Source organism: Pteropus medius, unplaced genomic scaffold (genome assembly GCF_902729225.1).
Source record: "Pteropus medius unplaced genomic scaffold, Ma_sr-lr_union100, whole genome shotgun sequence".
Taxonomy (NCBI): domain Eukaryota; kingdom Metazoa; phylum Chordata; class Mammalia; order Chiroptera; family Pteropodidae; genus Pteropus; species Pteropus medius.
In genome coordinates, this window is record NW_024349804.1 from 11,104,349 (window position 1) to 11,124,698 (window position 20,350).

Here is a 20,350-nt window from a genome sequence, read left to right on the forward strand (position 1 = left end):
CATCAAGACACCAAAGTGCTCCACACGCCCCATCTAGCACAAGGCAGACTTCCTCACACACAAACATCCCCACTCGTGCGCCTGTGACATCTGGGCCCACGGGCAGACTGTGCCGCTGACACAGACTCGACCCCAGGGACTGACAGGGGTGGCCTTCCCACAAGCAAACTGTTGCGTGGGCAACCAACCTGCCCAGAGCGGGTAGTGGGATCCATTTACGTAAAATACATGAAATTCACACCTAAAGCTGTTTACACGACAGAAGGGACTCCAAAAGACTCATCAGAATATCGACGGTTGTCTGGGTGGTCAGATTTGGAGACTTTGCTTTATTAATAAATATCTTTCTCTACTTCAACAATTTTCTAGAGTTAGTGTGTACAATCTTTGCAATCAGAAAAAATGTTTTAAAATAAAAATGGCACATCCTCCCACATACTTCCCTGACTCCCGACGACCCACAGGATCAAGTCCAATTCCTTAGGCCAGAGGTAAGATTTGGAGACTTTGCTTTATCAATATCTTTCTCTACTTCAACAAGTTTCTAGACTTGGTAACGTGGTTTTCTCACTGTTAATATTAACAATACAATCACTTCCGGGCCAGGCGAAGGGTCCCTCTTGCACGTGACCTTCTTGTTCTGAAAGGTGGTCACGTCTCTGACGTCAGCTGCTCAGGCGTACGTCTAGCCCGAAGCGGTTCCCCAATAATTTAATGCTCCGAACTGAACTGCTTTTCTATCCCTTCAAGAATTCACAGCAGGGTAAAACGAACTCCACACACAAGTAAGTCTGCTGCCTACTTTATCCACTAGATGGCAACACAAGTATCATGGCTGTAGGAAGAATAGGAACTCTCAAGAATATCACAATTTTTTTTCCCAAGGGCTTTTAAATTCTCTCTGCTTCTTTGTTTTTGATCTAGAATCAAAGGATCATTAAAGGTTAATTGTTCTGCACATGCCGAAGCTGAAATGACATTGTTTTAAAATACACATGTGCACTTGGACGAGTCCAAGAAGGTTCAACACAAAGGGAACGCAGGAGCATGGCTGCCATCTGTCGTCCCAGGCGGCAGGCCCAGCTTTGTTTATGTGTGTCACCCACAGAACAGCCCTGCTAGCTGCTCCTTCGTGGGTGTTTTGTAAATTACCCAAAGGAAGATAGACTGCAAAACAAAAACCCTGGTGCAGAACGGTAGGGTTCCTCTCAAAGGACGCCTGGCATTTTAACTGTGGGGAGAGTTCAAAGCAGTCACAAGTGTCCTTTGCTGATCACAGCAGAGGTCTGACTTGCAAGCTGCCCCCAACCCCCAGGACGATAGGAATTCGGTTCTGCTGGCACTCCCAACACTCCCAGCAAGGCCTGATTGATTATGAAACACTAAGTGCCGATTTGCATAATCTGCCTCTGCAAGAAACAGCCATTGTTCAAGATTAAAGAGACTCCAGTAGGTCCCTCCGGCATATTGTGAAAAGTTCCCTGGAACACCAAATCGTTATTTTTTTCATTCAATCAGTGGACACAGCTTGCTGTTCAGTTTAGTATGCAGCCAAAGGCACAGCCAGAACCACCACTGTTGTATAAATGTTAGCCAACTACTGATAAGCTAAGCTGATTTTTCACGAGGATCATGTTCCCGAGTTTAATTTGGAGGCCCACTAACGACGTTCCGAACCCACTCCCTTTAGTCATAATTGAAAAATGCGTCAATACCAATTACAGCGGAAAGTTCAGGACCGGCACACCCCGGAGTCACAGTGGGGGCTGTCTGCGTCCCGTCCGTCCCTGTGTTAGACTCCTGGCGACTAGTCACCCACAAAAGAGCCTGGCACGGCCACGGACATTCCGCGGGTGCTCTGGGTCGCAGCGGCGAGCCTGTGCGGGGTTACGTGTGTGAACGGCCCCGTCCTTGCTCCCTCTGCTCTCCCGGCGATCGCTCGATCGCTCCCATGGGATTGCTTCAATGAAGGCGGGCGCTGGGGGGGCGACGGTCACAGTGGGAGCTCCGGCCGCCCTGGTCCAGTCCTCACAGGAGCGGCCCGTGCCGTCTCCCTGCGCCGCCTGACGCCCTGTCCACCCTCGGCTTCCGGGACCCGCTCCCTCCAGGTTCTCTTCTTAGACCCTGACAGCGTGTCCTCGCCTTCCTTCCCTGCCTGCTCCGCTTTCGCTGACCTGAGAGGACGTCCTGCCCTGACACGTTCTCACTAAGCGCGCTCGTTCCCGCCCACGGCTGCACTTACTGTCCACAGGACGCGTCCGCCCAGCCCCGCCTCGCTGCCACGTTCGGGACGAGCGGGTCCCGGCGCCCACTGCAGGTTCCAAAGCGCCAGCTACCTGACCACCCCCACCCGCCCCTCCTGTCCCTGCGCCCCAAGGAGGACGAGCGCTTGCTAGGTTCCCCAAGCTAGAAAACCGCTCTCGTTTTAGACTCTTCCCTCTTCTCCTCCCCACAGGTGACGCTGGTCAGCGGCTCCTGCCCACTCAACTCGAATACCTGCGAGAGCAGCTGGCGCCCGGCGGCTTCTCGTCGGCACCCCCCGCACACCCGACTGCACGGCTTGTCCCTTGCCGGTCACCTCTGCCTCTGCACCGTGGCACCCGCCCTTCAGTTTGCCCGGAAGGTAGGTCTTTCTCATCGGCCAAACTTCCACTCAAATGCGCTGGGCCCAAGGGGATTTTACAACCTGGCACTGTGGGTTCACGTCCCACCTTCTCCTTGAGGCACGCTGTCTGCCAGCTGAATGGATGTTAGTTGAATGCATGTGCGTTATATACCTTATACATACAGGTATGCACATGCACATGTAATATCATACATGTGATATGTGAGTTGAATGTCTGAAGTGCTCTATTCCAAATCCGTCTGGAAACCTCATTAGAAAAAAAGAGATCCTGATCTAAGAAAAACTAGTCAGCAGCTAAACAACCTGCCGAGAACCGGTGCCAACCTTACCGGACCGCAGTTTCCAGAACTTGGCACGTGTTTTTTAGGAGAGAGAAAAGCGTGCACGGAAGGGGAAGGAGGCTGGTTTTCCACTCTTCTATGCCGGCTTCACAGTCCTGGGCACAGAAAACAGGGACGGTTACACAGAGGGGACAGGGACAACTGACACGAGCTGGGGCGGATCTGGTGGTCTGATTTTTGATATTAGCAACCGACTCTCTAACAACCTGAGACGTTTGCTCCTTTCTAACATTGAGTCCTTATTCTAAGAAATTCGAAAATTAAAAAACAGTAAAATCTTACATTCTTAGTGTAAATGACATAATGAAAGAACTAATGACTTCAATTTAAAAGTTGAGTCGAACTAGATGGTGCTTAGTGACCCGTGAAGCTCAGTGCAACTCCCATTTTAAAACAGGTCTAGGACGCGGCAGCCTCAAAAAAATACGAAAGCCCATCGCGGTCCCGGGCTCCTCCTCCTCACTCCTCCTCCTCACTCCTCCTCCTCACTCCTCCTCCTCACTCCGTCTGGCCCACCTTTCTCTTCACACTCACCGTCCTCACGATCACGCTGCCATCTAATCACAGTCTAACTCCCATCTTCTAGCTCCCAAAGTGCGTTTACTGAGCACATCGCCCATTTCCAAAGCGTGGCCCAGGCCTGGCTTCTGTGACCTTTCTACTTGCCCGGCACCCGCTGGATGACCTGCAGAGTGGGAAGCACGGCGGCACCGCCCTTCCCGGAGTCTGGAGACCAGCACGGCCCGAAGACACTGGCCTGCGCTGTCTGCACGCAGGGCCCCGCCTCTCCCAGGCCGTCCATCCCTCTCAGACGGTGGAGCCCCCTTCACTCAGCATCAAGGTCGGCTACTGTGCCCGCCATCTGAGTGTTCTCTCTTCTCTAAGCTAAACATTCTCGATCCCCTCGTGAATTCTTTACTCTCCCGATTGCTGTGATTTATGGGCCTCGAAAAACAAATGTCCTGAGAATGGATTGGGAACTCTGTGTGTCAGCAGGAAGCACAGAGGAGAGCACACCATCACCTCCCTTGTTCTAGCCTCTGGGCTTCTAGTAATGCCACCTAAAAGCATGCTCCCTTTCATGTCAGAGTCAAGGTGACTTAACATCAACTACTTCTTCGACTACTGCTGATCAACTATGTCTTCACGATATTTATAATTTCCCTTGGCTACTTGTCATTTGCCATTCTGATTATTTTACTTCATTAAAGATGTCTGCAACTAAAACTCATCAATTAAAAAAATGGGATGAAAATAGGGCTGAAAAAGCATGCAGTTATAGACCCCCTCCCTGTGGACAGCCAGCTCAACTAGTCACAGATGCCCTAATAGTCCAAATATTTAGTCCATTAAAATGTTTCCTCCACAAAAGCATTTGAAAGCCACCTCCCCATCTACCTGCCTAGCAATCGACCCAAAAACACAGAGTGAGGCGTGGCGGGGCATGCCCCTGCTTCCCGAACCTGTGCTGGTTAGCCATCACTGCTGCTTTCTGTGTGCCTGGAAGCCTTTCTTTTATCTGCTCCCTTGACAAACACGTAAGACCCAGTGTGGACCAGGCACATTAAGAAAGAAGGTAATAAAGATGAAGAGAGGAAGGGAGGAGGGTGAATAGAACGGGAAGTTTCCACCCAAGGATCTGACATGGCTTCACACGGCTTTTCAGATCCAATCCAAACCCGGTCTGGTTTAGGGGCTGAGAGCATAGCGTGTGTGCACAGATGTGTGTGCAGTGAGAGCACAGGGACTACGTGTGTAGAGGTTGCACATGCAGAGTGCGCACGTGTGCTGCATTCTCCCCATCTTGGCAGTTCAAGTGTGGGCTACGGAGTCACACAGACTGGGTTCAGATCCCGGCTCTGACACTTACTAGTAATACGGCCGTGTGCAAGCTATTTAACTCCTTCGAGCCTCAACCTCGATGTATAAATGTGAGACAGTAACTCTGAGGGGAGCCACGAGTCGTCCATGAAAACGATGTCTGTAAAGAGTCTGACACTGTGTCTGGCACACAGTAGGCCCTCAGTCAGTGTAACTTTTTCTGCTTCCCCTTCATCACTGCCTGGGTCTCACCCACGGGGCCAGGTCAGCCTGGACGGAGGCCCGCGGTGGGGCAGCAGACGGGAGGGGCGGCGTGGAGACCTGGGCCTGACAGGCCACTCACGTAACCGTGAGGCCGCTGAGCAGTGGGGAGCTGGAGTCAGAGCAGAAGAGAAAGTGGCTTTGGCGCAAACCCCGCGTAACCGGCGCACGGTGGCCGCGTGCTGGTGGCCGCCATCCCCTGAGCGCTTCCCGGGGCCAGGCACGCCTGGGAGCCTCACGCGCACTTACCCTATCCAACCCTCAGCACCACGCGACGAGGTACGCACTGCTGCTGTCCCCGTGAAAGGGGAGGGAACAGAGGCCCGGGGGAGGCTGAACACATCGTCCGAGGTTCCGCGGCGAGTCCGCGACCTGACACCATCGGGCCCCAGGGAGTCTGGCTGCCTCGCGGGTAACGGGTGGCCCCCACTGGTCCCAGGGCCAGGAGCAAGGCAGGTAAAGGCGCAGCGCGAGGCGGGCGCAGTTCCGTGACACGGCGCATCTGGGAAAGCCTTTCCCGAAAGCGCCCTGGGCAGCACTCGCCCGGGCACGGCCGGTTCCTAGAAGGGGCAGTACCGGGACAAGGGCGCTGCTGTCCCGCCGCCCTGGCCCCCTCCAGGGCAGAGCCGCACCCCGGCAAGCTTGGCGGTAGCGCAGAGGTGAAAAGCACACGGGCCCCCCTGCCGCTTCCGAAGGGCGCCACGCATCTGACACGCGCACAAACGGCGCGTTTCCCCAGCGCCGGGGCAGGTCGCTGTTCCCGTGTGCGCAGGAGAGGTGGCTGCTCCGGGCGCGGGAGCCACGAGGCGGGTGCACGGGCTCCTCTGAGGCCAGAATCACGGGCGGACGAGGCTCTAGGAAACGAGGCCACTGAGGGCCGCAATCCCGCGGCGCCGCGATGCCGCACCGCACCGCACCGCAGTGCAAAGGTGGGACCGGGGGTACTTTCGACGGAGGAACCCCAAGATAACCGCTGCGCTCCATCGGCCGAACGCTGCTGGCTTCCAGTCGCCCCTTTCCTGCCTCCCTAAGTATCAAGCACGTACCCGGAACCCTCGCTTATTAAGGGTTCCTGACTTACGGCAATTCGGACCGGATCCTTGGAAAGTCTGGTCATAAGAAATTAGAAATATTTATAACTGTTCACCCATCAGTAAGGTGTAGGTAAAACACACAATAAAACACCTTTTGTAATAGACAACTGACTTGTACATGTTGTAAATGTTGCTGGGTAAATATGCAGCAAAAATGCTCCCAGCAAACATTCATATAGCACTTACTATGCGCCAAGAGCTGTGAGAGCTTTGCCCAGATGACTCCATATAGTGGTCACAACCCCATGAGGTGGAGACGGTTATTATCCGCCCTGCCTGACAGAGAGGCTAAGTGACAGGCGCAAGGCCTCGCTGGTGAGTGGCACAGCTGGACTGGAACGAGGGGTCTACTCCAGGGCCTACTGTCCTCACCTCCTTTGTTCTGATGACTCTTCCCATCTTTGACAAGAGGTGTTAAGAGGAAAAAACATTCCAGTTATATCTTGGTCCCTCAAATTAAAATGTCAACTCTGCCCTTACAATTATTTACATATCATACAAAACAAATAGTGTAAAATACAACTTTGAGTTTTATTTTCTAGAAGGGGTTATATTTTTAACCTCTTGAGTGGACGTCCAGAAAGAATCATGAACATCTAAAGTATACTTGACCTTTTGACAGGGCACATATGCCTTTGAAACTGCCAAAACTGTGTCTCTGATCCTGACCTTAAGAAAATGAATATTCCCACAGATAAAAAGACTCTGGTGCTCCCGTTCTGAGCTTCTGAGGCTCTGGGTTTTCTGGGGCTCAGGGTAAGAGCCTCTGATCACAAAACACAGTTCGATAAACAAACATGAACACGAGAAGGCACGACCCTTCTGTAAACCTCACGTGTGTAAGGAAGCACTTCCAGCTCGGCATCGGAGACGCTGCTGCCACCGTCTGCGGCGTTTGTCTGCACCTGGAGAGATGGGTGGAGGCAGCAGGTGTGCAGGAAGGACCGTGTGCGCTGGGATAACCACCCGCAAGTCTGACTTACAGCATGAGAAACGGGGGGAGACAGAAGGGAACCACCTCCGTCCTCGTCAGTATTTAGTGTTCACGTGTCAGGCACTGTGTTAAGCCCATTACGGAGATGATCTCATTCTCATAGCAAACGAGAAAGCAGCTGAGGAAACTGAGGCACACAGCTGACTCATTAGGTACCTAGCCCCAGATCATAAGGCTAGCAAGTGGCAAACCCAAGGTCCGTATTCCGTGACAGACTCCAGGGCCTGTGCCCTTGAACTCTGCACTCCATGCCTGCAAGCCTGGGCTCTCTGAGAATAAAACTTGAGCTGAAGAAGCAAACCAGAGAAAGGTTATCATGCGGCCCTCCTCAACCTCCCACACGCCAAACTCGTTAAAACGAAGCCATCAATTTTATCCATCAGCTTCTCCAAAAGCATTTGCTGAGTGTCTTCCAAATTCTCCCAATCCTTGGCAGAAAACACTAAGCAAACACACTCACTCATGCTCCACCGTGGTGCATTCCACGCCCCAGGAATATGTTCGCTCTCTTTCGTGGTGAAGAATTAAAAGGCTTTTAAAACTTGTATGTCCCAAAAGAACTACGTCACGCTCATTTTGGATTCCCAAAGCCTGGCAAAGTTCCTGGTTCAAAAAATGTCAGTTGAATGAGTGACACGTTTTACCAAGAACTTGTCACTCTAAAACAACCATTAGAGAACAGCTATACCTAAAACTGGTAAGTGTAAAGTATCAAAGCTTTTCGTTAACATGGAACTTCCCGCATCGTCTCTGCAAATATTTTAGTACACATCAAAGGCGCGCTCTCTACTACAAGCGGCTGCCGAGTTGTGACCCACGCCGACCATCGGCAGCAGCACCCCCTCTCGTGGGAACAGGTCAGCACCAGGATGAAGCTCGTGGCGGCAAGCAGGCTCTACCCAGAGACAGTCTCTTATTACTAAGGGTGAGCTCACACACTCAAAAACGCGGGATCCCCAACGGCCGAACGCTGCTCTACTGACATTTTCAAAAATGACCTTTTAATTTGAATTATAAGATCAACTATAAAGAGAAAATGTTTATGAAGATGGCAAGGACCAGCACATATACCTACAGAAGTGGGAAAACCACAAATAAAACTGACACATCACACCTGCGCCCACTCTCGTTCTCCTGGGATCCTAGCCTGGGAGAGAAGCTATGAGCTGGGAACACAAAACCTCACTTGTCTGCGAGCCAAGAGCAAGAGTTAATCAATCAACACGGGCTAAGTCTCTCAACCTTCTACCCACCGCAGCAAGTGCAGTCCCGTCCACGAGATGGCGCTCTCTACCTCACTGTCCCTCACCGAGCTGAACAGCACAGAGAAATGACAACAGCCTGGTTTTAAGATGATTTGTCTCTTGAGGATATACATTTGGTTTAAGTTTCCACTGCAACGTTAAAGTTCTTAAGATAGGTCATACAGATCAATTGCTCCTGTAATCTGAAACTCAAAAGAGCAAGCAACACCTAAACAAGGGGAGGGGTGGCCCTGAGCTTACACGGTTCTCTAGAAGCCAGGAGACAGCCAGCCTGGCTACCTCTAATCTCATCATCGAAACTGTTGCCTTGTCCAGTTTCTGCTTCATATCAGCAAAGAGAAGACCGAAATCAACTGCGGGTGGCACAAAGGGAAGGCAGACGCTCCGCTTCCACACTGCCCGACAGACGCCAGTCATTTACATCCAGCAGAAAACGCCGTTTGATAACATTCAAGCCCCCGAAGTTTCAGCGCTCTTTAGTGAAATATCTTTTCTCTGTTAGTAAAAACAGAGGCAAACCAGTCAATGTGCGTTTTATCGAGGAGCCCCGAGGAAGAGGGCTTGGTAACAGGATACGGAGCCTGGCCTCCAAAGTCATCTTGCAACTGAGTGAACGCGGATGAAATGCAGAGCACGCCGGCCTCCACCAGTCACGCGAATGTTCAAATTCCAAGCGAAATCCAGGGCCTCGTTTCATCATTCCCTGTCCTGCAAAAACTATAGATTCCTTTCCCTCATTACGGTCTTCTCTGGAGTAAATAGGGCATGAAACTTAAAGTACTCCGTATACATGCCAAAAAAGGCAAAAATATTAGTACAAGGAAAAAGTTACAAAACATTCTCTCATCCTCTGTGCTTGAAAAATATAAAAATGAAATTAATAGTTTCTTGGATTTAAAGAAACTGTAGCAAATCTCTAACTGCTAAGTTTTATAAAATAGAAACTAGCCAAAAATTAAGGGTTCAAATTAACATAAAATAATTAGCCCCTAATACATTTGCTAGAGAAAAATCTGTATGTTAAAAAAACTAGAAAAATTATGATTAGATCCTCAGCTGTATATTATAGAGCTTGATTTTAAGAATCGAAGTATATTTTTTCATCCTACTTTTAAGATTTACTGTTTTACTAAGACAAAGTTTTAAGTCTTATATTTGAATTTTACATTCAGAACTCATTTTTAAAGCTTAAAAGTAAAATCTATATATATATAATTTAGATCTCTTTTAACAGTTTTTCAGATTAGGCAAAACCTTTGAAACACGTTGCATATAAAAAATCTCAGTTAAAATCACCTATCGATTTGTATGTAATAAAAGTGTCATCAAAATGGAACACTAACTGTCCCCCCCAACATACATACACACACTTTTAAGGGACACGCGCAGCAGCACGTTGAAGAACAACAGGAAGCCCAACCGTGATGATGTTTGGGAACCCCTTCGAAACTCTATAGTATCGGTATCCGATCGAATGCTGGCGCAACTGCTCTGTCAAAAATGCCGATACGTAATGACTGGTAAAGTGGTATCTTTCCACACTTCCAGTATCATTACGGTAGAAAATGGATAAATTTCCCCAAGAATTGGAGTATAAGCAATTGAAAATGAAATGTCAGTTTACAATTGTAAGGTTAATGTTATCGCGATGAGATTTAAAACAAATTTTAGATTAAGTTTCTTAAATTTTATTTATACTCTATATTGTGATATATTTCAATAATTAAACCAACTAACTTTTTTTCCCTCTTTGCAAAATTAAGACTCTCCCTATATGCTAAAATATAATGCTTACTTTATAAAAAAGAGTTAAATTTTCCTGGCAACTAGGTAAGTATTTTGTTTTTTAAATGCAGTCTATAAATATATCCATAATTTCTGTGTCCGTAATTGGAAAGGGGCATTTTGGGGACTCCTGTGACAATCGTTAAGGTTCTTTTAAAGAAAGCAAATCTCTATGTTGAAGAATTCATATATAATCCTTATTTTCACTTATAGCCAAAGTCTTTGTTCCAGATCCATATAAGTCACCATTCTCTCTGAAAATGAGTTTTGGAGAAAACATTATTAAATGTTACATCTGACTTTAATTGAGTCTCCCAATTTGCTTTTGCATGTTTATTATCAAACTCTAATCATGACTTTCCCAAACTTATTTATACTTTCACACAAACTTCCAAAGTTTTTCCAACTTAAATACAAACCCACAAAAACTGTGGGAAATGTTTCGCTTGAAAGATAAAAGTAAACTGGTTCAAATGTACATTTGCAATAATCAGTGTTTACTTTCGTTGCTCAAACATTCAGCTTACAGCACTTTCAATATCTGCGTTCAACTTAATTTTCTTGTCTCTTAAAAAAACTGGAGGGAAAGTAGTCCCCCCCCATTTTGCTCTCAAAATATATAACTCATTTAATGCAGAGCATTCCAGGATCAGGCATGTTCTAAACTACCAGCTTACCTAGTATCAACAGTATTCACATTGCATACGAAATGCCATTTCTCTCAAAACTTCAGTTTGAATACTTTACGAATCTAATTTTACTTTTTCTAATAAAATGAAGCCATTTTATATATGACAATTAAAATTTTAGTAAATGAAACAAGCAAAAGAACTGATATGAACAACAGTAAAGTAGAGAAGAGGACAAGTATGAGCTCATTCACTTTGCGCTGGGATTTTCTCCTTTAAGCATCACTTCTATAGACTTTGCACTACATTTATTAAAATATGACAAACCTTTAACCTGGGAACAATTTACCAGTTAACATTATCTACTGAAAGAGGAAGTCTACTTTGGGTAAGTAAAACATTAGAAATTATTTATGCTGCCCTTGTTCAAAGCTGCTGAGAAAACTAGGCTATGCGCTTTTAAAAACAGTCATTAAAAGCAGTCTAAAGGGTAACTGTGATACAGTTAATCCACAAGCCAAGGGATGCCATTTAATCCTAGAGACAGAAATTTGTCTCTCAGAGGGGATCTAAGACATCCAAACAGTGATACACGTTAAAGGTAATGAAACTATAAAGAAATGTTTCCTGATAGCATGGACGTATTTTAAAGTTTGTATGATTGGCAACAGAAATGATTTTTTTGCCGTTAAAAAAAAGTCTTCTGACAAGAGATTCTGGTTTTGAAGTATGTCACACCCCAGTTCCCCAGCCACGAATCCCAGTTCATTTTTTAAAATGAGGTCTATTTCCTGTAATTTTAGATATTTTAGAGTACAATTATTTTACATTTTTATGATGCCTTTGGGGTATCATTACAAATATTTTTATGTGTTTAAACTTAGGAAAGTAAAATTAAATAATAGCTTCTCTTAAAGGGAGCTGTCAACTCTCTCCTGAACAAAAATCTTTGTTTTAAAGCAATCTAGAGATTTATATCCCCAGTAACCATAGAAATTAATCTTAAGCTTTAGGAAAAAATTGCATAAAATGCTCTTTATTTAATTAAAATCAGAGCTCTGCTCTTAGAAATAAGGGCCCCCTTTTGAACAGAAAGAACTTTCCACAGAGTAGAATTGTTTTAACTCAAGGTGGCACCCTTTGTGATAAATTAATCAAACACATGTTTAATTGACTCTTGAATTTGTGTGCACGGAAAGTTAAATACTTTGTTGGAAAGGATTTGCTCAGAGACTAACTACATCAACCGAAAGCTTTAGTAAGAAATGAAAGTGAAACACACAGGGTCCAAACAGTATTTGTAGACTATCCAAGTGGAAGCAGAAAAAAGAGCAAAGAAAAGGATTTAATGACAAAGAAGTGCATCACTCACAGCGGAGCTCACTTTGTTTTCACTAGGAAAATGAAACATGGTTCTCTGTGCCGTAGTACGAAGATCCACCAGCACGTCCTAGCTCCAGCTTCCTTCTCGCCATGACTCTCACTTTCTACTTCACAGGTACTAATACAGAGACGTGTTCCGGATTCTGCTCGCCACCATGGGGCTCAGAAGTTTATTTCAGACTGAGAGGCCGGTGGAGAAGGGGTGGGGGCCGGGGGAGTGAGGCCCTTCCTCGCCACTCTCTCCCCGACTGGTCTGAAAGAATGCGCGTTTGAAGGGTGGTAAACACAAACTCCGCAACCGTTTTAAAAATGTCAACGTTTCTAAGCTCATAAAATTCAGGTTTTGACGAAATCTGTGTAGCACCAAATCTGATTAACTTTTATGAGATTTAAATTTTACGGCTTCAGGTTTTTCTCTTCATAGTGAATAATTTTAAAATTCAAGTTACTTTCTGTTTCCATTATATTTTTTAAAACTCAGACGTTTAGGCTTTTCTGAAAAACAAGATAAAAAAAAGGTTAAGAGCTTAGTGTAGAATCAGGAAACAAAGGTATGGATTATGTCAAAAGACAAAAATGCTAAATATTTGTCAAGTGCTCGCACAGCACGCTGTAAACACCAAGTCAGTACACACTACAAAGGCTTCTGCTTTCAGACAATCAAGTCTTCGGAGGCTGAGATGGGTGCTTCTCCCCAGGGGTTTAGGCCCTGCTAAGAATCCCAGACATTTACCAGCTTCTTCCCTAAGCTGCCCCCTCTATGGAAGACGCACAGGCATTTCCTCCTTGCCCCATCCATGGCTAATCTCAGTCCTGCAAAGGAAACATTTCCCATAGCGTTTAAGAGAATCAAGACATCTTGGCACATACGATGAGTTGTCACACAGGATAGAAAACGATGAGGAACTGTAAATGATAAGACTGCGTAGCTCCCACGGGCCTTTGACACCAGAGTGTGTTCGTGTTGGTGGGTTGAAAAGTAAACTATTCTTCTATAGAAAAAAAATGCTTTTGCAGGCCAAACAGGAATCGAAAATTTTGATTCAGATATTAGAAAAGATACAACTTACTATCTTCACTACGGGCTGCACACTTTCCCTAGCAACTGGCCCCAAATTAAACAATATATATTATGTGCCGAGGAACTGTTTTTCACTTCTAATTCAAATTACAATAATCAACAATGACAGAAATCTAACAATGTACTCTAAAGCGTCAATGGAAACTAATGTTTATAATGATGGAAAAATAATCTCGAAGCATAATGCTGTTTTGAAACTTGCAACATGATGTTTAGTGAAAAATCAACGTTCTGTTAACAGTATGGCTGGAACCCCTCATGTCCCCTCTGCTGTCTCACACGTGCAAGAACTCGGGAAAGGTACGAGCGCCGCACTTTCCTGGAACACGCGAGCACTGGACAGAGGCTTGGGGCTTCCAATGATTCATTGTTTGTATGTTTTTAACTCTTCTCTCCCTCGTACAAGAAAAATCAACAGGGCAAAAACCAGATCCTTCTCCTGCACGTCCTTAATCCTTCATCCCATGACAGTCTGTCTCTCTTAGGATTTCATCTACAGGGCCAAGCCCGGCCCGGGGCGGGCAGACACTCTCGGCCTGCAAAGTTGTTGCGAGCTTACATAACATACACAAGCGTGCGCTGAGGTCATAATGCAGATGCTGCTAAGTGAAGGTACCAGCAGACACAGCGGTAACAGAGCGTTTACTAACCGCCTCTCTGCACGCCGGCCTCGCCGAGCACGCCACACGAGGCCTGCGTGTGGCTCGTCGCGCGCCCTGCTCAGGCCCCCGCTTTACACTTCCACTTTCTTGCTGGGAAGTGAAGGGATGGCGTTCTCTGACCCCTGCAGTAGCTGAGCTCCAGAAATCCCACGACTTCTGCACCGACTGGAAACTGAAGAGTATATTTTCAAGTGATTTTTCATATCCGTTTTACGGGTAACTGTGCTTAATTTACAAGAGAAAGAATTTAGCATTGATTTCTGATTACCTAGTACACGACAGCATATTCCATATTTTCACATGTCTCATTCAATCTTCACAACAACCCTCTACTATGACCACCTTTCCCATTTTACAGACAAGACAACTGAGGCTGGGATCGGCTGGAGTCGATAAGGTCAGATCTGTCCGGCTAAGCACCTATGTTTTTTCCACACCTCAAGGGATCTCCGCTGACACAGAGTGACAATGTGCCAAATCACCTGCTGAGGAATTAACCATCGAGTGCTGTGTGTGTGCAAAACGCTGTGCAGGTCGCTGGCAGAACGCACCCAGGTAGGGGCGTGTCCCCGGCTCCATGGCCCTGCCTTACAGGGCCACACCATTGAGCTCTATGCCTTTAATTGCAAAAGGCCATTAAAAACTCTACATATGCCATGAAATCAGGGGAAGGACAGGGTATGGGGAACTAGAAAAACGGGAAGGGAGTGACCCTGGACCCGGACACAGCAGGAGAGGGAGATTTGAATGGTCTCCGGCAGGGCCTGGTCGAATCTATTTTCCTCCCCTCTGGCCCGCTCCATAAGCTCCCCGATGACTCTAAGGTCCCAGCAGGGCTGAGACCCACTGATGGTGAGGGCACAGGGAAGTGGACTTTGGTGACGGACTGGCGGGATCCAGCACAGGCTCTGACAGTCACTAGCTGTGTGGCTGTTCCCAAATTACTTCCCCTATCTTTGACTATCTCTCATTTGTAAAATGGGAAAAATAACAGCGCGTATCTCATAGGGTGTACGAGGATGAGACGGGCTATTTTCTGCAAAGGGCTCAGAAGTTCCTGGCGCGTAGCAAGTCCCGGGCGAGGCTAGAAGACCCCGACGCCCCGCCAGGGAGCTTCTGTGAGCCCACAGGGTTACATGTTCCCGTACGGACGGTGGTGGCAAGATGACAGCTTTCCTGTCTCCCTTTTTTTTTTTTTTTTTTTAAATCGGACTGTGATTTTTCTAATCGTATAGCTGGATGACATTTCTTTAAATAAGCGGACCTTCATCAAGGTCCGTCATATACACTTTCAGAAACAAGATTTCCCTCTCTGCCTTTTCGTTTCCGCTCTACATTCCCAAGAGAAAGGTCAAGCAAATAATACAGGGTCTTCAATTTAAAATGAAGAAACAGCGTCAGAGGGACTGCCAAGGCCACCGTTAGGTGAGATCAACAGACTTCTAAGCAGCAGCCCGTGGTGGGGCGCGGGGAAGGGGGGACCTCGGACAGCGGCGTCCGCAAACTGCCGAGGCCTCTCTCGTCCTGACCCCCATCTCAGAAGAGCCCACGGAGACCCGGGGGCCGCAGTCCCTGCGTGAGCCACGAGCTAGCTGCGAGCACACCACCGCCCTCCCGGCCTGAGGCCCCGCGGCTGGCGCTGCGGCCCGCCCGGCTACGCCAGCCAATCCGGCCGTAAGTCCTACGGCTCCCGCCGCTGAAACGGCTCCGGGATCCGGCCCCTTCCGCGCATCCCGCTGGCCGGGCCCCTGGAGATGCCTCCCTGGTGTCCCTGCTTTGCAGTCCGGGCCAGCGCGCCGCTCCCGCGCATCCCTCCAGGCTGGCGCAGGCCTGCCAGGTACGGGCAGCGGGGCCTGGGGCGTCTGCGCTGTCCCAGCCAGCAGCTCCAGCACGTCACCCGGCCTCGCACATGCTGCTGCTGCCCTGCACCACAGTGGGGAAGTGACGGCCGTTTCATCCCCAGGCCTTTCCGTGCGAAGTGCCTACTGTACCGGGGGTCTGGGGTTAAAAAGGAAACCTACCGCCAGCCACCCAAAACCAGTGTCACGCAGGCGCCTCCGATGCTACAAGCCGTACGTGCTTAGGGTGCGCGAAGAACAGATGCTTGAAAGAGCCAGAGGAAGGCGTGGGAGGCCGTGACTTAGTGCCCCTCGTAGGGAGAGGGAGAAGGGCCTCCGTGCCACCCAGACACATTAGCCCGTACGGAGGGGCCTTAGAGTGCCTGGCCGGTGTAAGAACTGGCTCCTTATAGAAATGAATTCCAGAAAACCAGAGTCAACCAGTGCCGTTTCTCAGGGGTGAGGTAGGCCTGCCACCCCAGACCTAGACTGGCTGTAGGAGTGGACAATCACAGACATGCGAGAGGACAATCACCAGATTCTCTGTCAGGCTCCCCAGAATCAGGGAGCTGTGAGGACGGCATGTCACCTGCCCCCAGTATCTGCATAAGAAGACCTCCTTGATATGGATTTAGGACCGTGTGACCTCTGATTTCGCTCTCAGAGGCTCAGGCTCAATTCTCAGGATTATTGGATAATATGGCAATAAAGAGCACAGGCTTCCCGTTTCTAAGATGTTTATAATGCACCATCAGTGGAGAAAAAGTAGGGGGGAGAAAACTAAGAAAAACTAGGAAAAACTAAGTCATCATTCAACTTATGCAGCACCAACAATTCGGGCCCCGGAACCATAAATGTGGCTTTATTATTCTGTGATTAATACTCAAAACACCAGCAGATAACTAAGCAGCTCTCTGCCCATTCTCCAGCCCTCGTGTAAACACCACCACGCACCTGGCCGTTTTACACTGCCCGGCAAACATCGGCTCGCTCGATTCTCGGTACCCATCCCACAGAAGCAAGGAGTATTATCTCTATCTTACACATGAGGAAACTGAGGCACAGAAAGGTTAAATACTGTGCCCAACATCCCTCAGCTCATAAATACGTAGCATAACTTGATTCGAATCCAGTCGATCTGGCTCTAGAATCTTTGCTCTTAACTACTGTCTACACTGCCTGTCGGAACCACCCCATCGTATCGTCCTGGATACATGTTATGTCTGGAATAAAATTTGTATTGTGCCTACTGAGTTAAACTAAGAGTCAGTTTATCTTCTAAGATGCAAGAGTGTAAGACAACGAGCTATGCCAGAGGCAGTGTACCCCTACATGCTGCCATCTGAAGGTACGTGGAGTGCATCAGAGAGGGGTGACTACTAATCACTATAAGTGGACAGACATGTTCTTTTACTTAATAAGTCATGTACGACTTTAATAAAATATTAACCATGAAAATCAAAATTCTTGTCCATAGAACCTCAGTGCATATTTTCTGTCACCGTAAGTTTACAATTCATTTATATATACATGTCTTGCTTAAACTTGGAAGGTTTGTTTTTTTTTTAGAATAATTTTTCTCTAGAGGGAATCACTCCCAGAAAAGAAAAAAAAAAAAAAAAAAAAGGCAAAAAGACTTAAATGACTCTTGTACTTCTTTGCAAAATAATACTGTATAATAAGCCCAACAGTGACAATAAATTCTAAATAATGACAACATTCCTGCCAATATATCAGAAGGGTCTCCCGACTAAACTCACTGTATTTCAGACGCTTAATCCCATCCACCTTTTTTTGTACCTTCAATCCTCAGCCCAAAGACTCGCATAGCCCCAGTGGTCCATAAATATTTATTGAATGTGAAATAAAAGGCACATGTGTTTGGACTTTTATCATTGGTCCAACCCCAAAGCAAAGGCTGCACCATCTTCCCAGGGAAAGCAGCTCTGTGCTGCTGTTCACAGGTGCTTAGCATTGCCCTCAGGGTGAACCAGTCAGCTAGCGGGACACAGGCGGCCGGACGCCCAGGCAGCATATCAAGAACAATCAGTTTATACTCTCACGGGTACAAATTAGTTCTCCAAAGTATTAGGCAAATGACAAAACAGTGTGGGCTTCAAGAAAGAGTTCTAAGTTTCATATCAGATAAAAGAAAAAGAGGAAAAACCACGCGGACGGACGAGGGAAGAAGGCAGACACCGGGAGCCCAGTGGGATGCCCTCCGAAGGCTTCGCCACAGACGCAGGGCCCGGGGTGACTGTTGCAAGAAGACAGAAAGCTCAGCCGGACGGCCTACCCCAGCTCCAGAATTCCTTGGTTACAGCATATGAAACAAAACATACAAACAGGCAAATGAAGAAAAAGAGCTGCCAGAAAGCAAACTTTTCAAAAAATGTATCCCAGTGCCTAAAACTTTCCTTAACAAACCTTTTTCTTTTAAATTAAAAACAGTAGCTTTATTAATGCACAACCCATTTCCAATTTGAAACAAAACTCTAAGCCATACCTTGTGGAATGGAAAGCCATAATTGTAATGTGGAATGAGACCAACTGAAATCAATATTAAGAAATCTGAAGCAAGCAAATACTTTTTTTTTCCTAGGGGGTAGTATAAAACGTATGAAATTACAGTACTAAGGAGTTATTAATTTGAAATTATAAAGTGGAATCGAGGATTTCAAAATAGTCATAGATTTTTTCAAAGAATGTGAAAGCACAGAAAAGCATACCATGCTCTGGAAAAGCTTACCTTTTAGAAAAACAGCACTGACTCTGCACAGCTGCCGACCACGTCGCACTGCTGAGCAACAGAAGTGTGGGTCCCCCCAGCCCAGCACTGATTAAAGCTGCATTTTCAGGTTCACAGGTATTATGCCCACCGGCTTCTACACAAACACTCATCACCAAATGGATAACCCAACTTAATTATTAAACCCGAACCAGGTGAGAACAGGAACTGTGTCAAGTTGCCTGCAGAGCGGAATGCTCTGGCAGGCAGAGTTACGGAACCCCGACAAGCTCCGGGCAAAGAACCACTGGTGGCAGAACATTCCCTGCAGTCAGAACCAGCTAGCAGGCACTTGAAAATGTTTGTCGAGCGAAAGAATAAAGGAATGTTCATTCGAAAGGGGAAAATGGCTTTTTGAAGCTACTTTTTCCCAATAAAATGACGGGTGATTAAAACAGCAGTTACTCATGAATTTTGCCCCATGGACCACAGTCCAGGTGGGTCACAGTCCCCCACCGCTAGGGTCCAAGCCCTGGAACTGGAGCTGGGGCTGGGGCAGGTATGTGAGCCTTGTCGGAGCACAAGCCAAGCATCAGAGACTATGTAGCCTCAACTGGATTTTAAAGTGGGTTTTCCATCGCTTGGTATTACGAAAAAACTGGCCTCTTCAACTACACTTTAAACTTCTTTATTATAACCTTATTTTCTGCTTAGAGTGGAGAGTTAGTGAAATATGCAAAATGTAAAAACGAAAATAAATTCAACCCATAATATCATCGCCTAGAAATAAACTCTTTTATCACTTTGATGTATTATCCATTTTATGCACATACATCCTTTATATAATTGAAACCATATTAGACGTACAATTCTATTTTCTCCTTATTTTAATTAACACCATAACAAGCACTCCCCCATATAGATTCTTCTAAAAGTTACTTTAAGATTCTTCTAAAAGTTACTTTAATGTCTACATAACATTTCATTGTTTAAATTTACCATGTTTTGGCTATTTGTCTATTATTGGACAACTAGGTTGTTTCTTCTAATTTTTCATGGGGATAAATTATGCTGTAATGAACATCTTTTTGCTAAATTATACCAGGTATTTCTGTATACTAAATTTTTATCTGATTTTGTAATTCCTAAAGATAAAGTCTCAAAAGAGGAATTACAACGCGAAAAGTTACAGACATTTTAAAATCTTGACACAGATGGCCAGACACTGTCCCAGACACAGAAGGACCTACTTGCCCCACGGGGTGCCCCCAGTCCAGGCGCAGGGCTGCTAAGCAGGCGTGCACAGTGAGGCTGAGACTCCTGCCCCTTTTGCCTGTTCAGGATGACTGCACTTTAAAACAGCCAGCAACACCGTTATCCTCACACCATTAAACCCAATTCCTTTTGCCTCAAGTTAGTGATCACTTTCTCTACACCGGGCGAAATAAGACTTCAGTTTCCTCATCTGGAAAATGAGGAGAGTCAGACTAAATGACCTCTAAGGCTCTTTTGAGTTTTAACACTTTGTGATTCTTATCTGTCACCGTGCAGACACACCATGTGTGTGTAAGTTCACAGGACACTGACAGAGAATAAAATATAACCTATTCACTTAAAGCTGCTCAGCTGTTATTCAATCTGGTTTCTCTTGGAGCAAATCATGAACAATAACTGCAAATTGGAAATACTTAAACACAACTGCTTTACTGTTTTATATAAAGAAAGATAACATTCACTTCTGGTATTTAAATATATAACCTAGTTTTTGATTCTCAATTCGGGCTCCATAAAACTAGATGCCACAGCTGGAAATTCTGATTCGAAATTATGACTTCACAGAAA

At 46.6% G+C, this 20,350-nt stretch overlaps 1 protein-coding gene and 1 long non-coding RNA gene across 8 annotated transcripts in view; one reads left to right on the plus strand and one right to left on the minus strand.

Moving 5' to 3' along the window:
• Window positions 1–20,350, minus strand: part of STX18 (syntaxin 18) — a 103,171-nt gene that overhangs the window by 48,541 nt on the left and 34,280 nt on the right. The window contains exons 1-2 of one of the 7 annotated variants that reach the window (XM_039838198.1): window positions 18,530–18,801; window positions 6,979–7,048 (exon numbers count right to left, since the gene is read on the minus strand). The exons of 2 other annotated variants lie outside the window; for them this stretch is intronic. In XM_039838198.1, coding sequence (XP_039694132.1) covers window positions 6,979–7,048; window positions 18,530–18,681 — 222 coding nt within the window. In that variant the 5' untranslated portion in view covers window positions 18,682–18,801. Of the gene's footprint in view, window positions 1–6,978; window positions 7,049–7,126; window positions 7,147–12,188; window positions 12,363–13,930; window positions 14,115–14,210; window positions 14,243–18,529; window positions 18,802–20,350 lie in introns of those variants that run through there. 4 more of the 7 variants (XM_039838197.1, XM_039838200.1, XM_039838202.1 and 1 more) reach the window with 4 other exon arrangements.
• LOC120582855 (uncharacterized) lies at window positions 12,170–17,319 on the plus strand. Its single transcript, XR_005647668.1, has 3 exons — window positions 12,170–12,314; window positions 14,301–14,497; window positions 14,951–17,319. It is a non-coding gene; the product is annotated as an uncharacterized LOC120582855 (long non-coding RNA).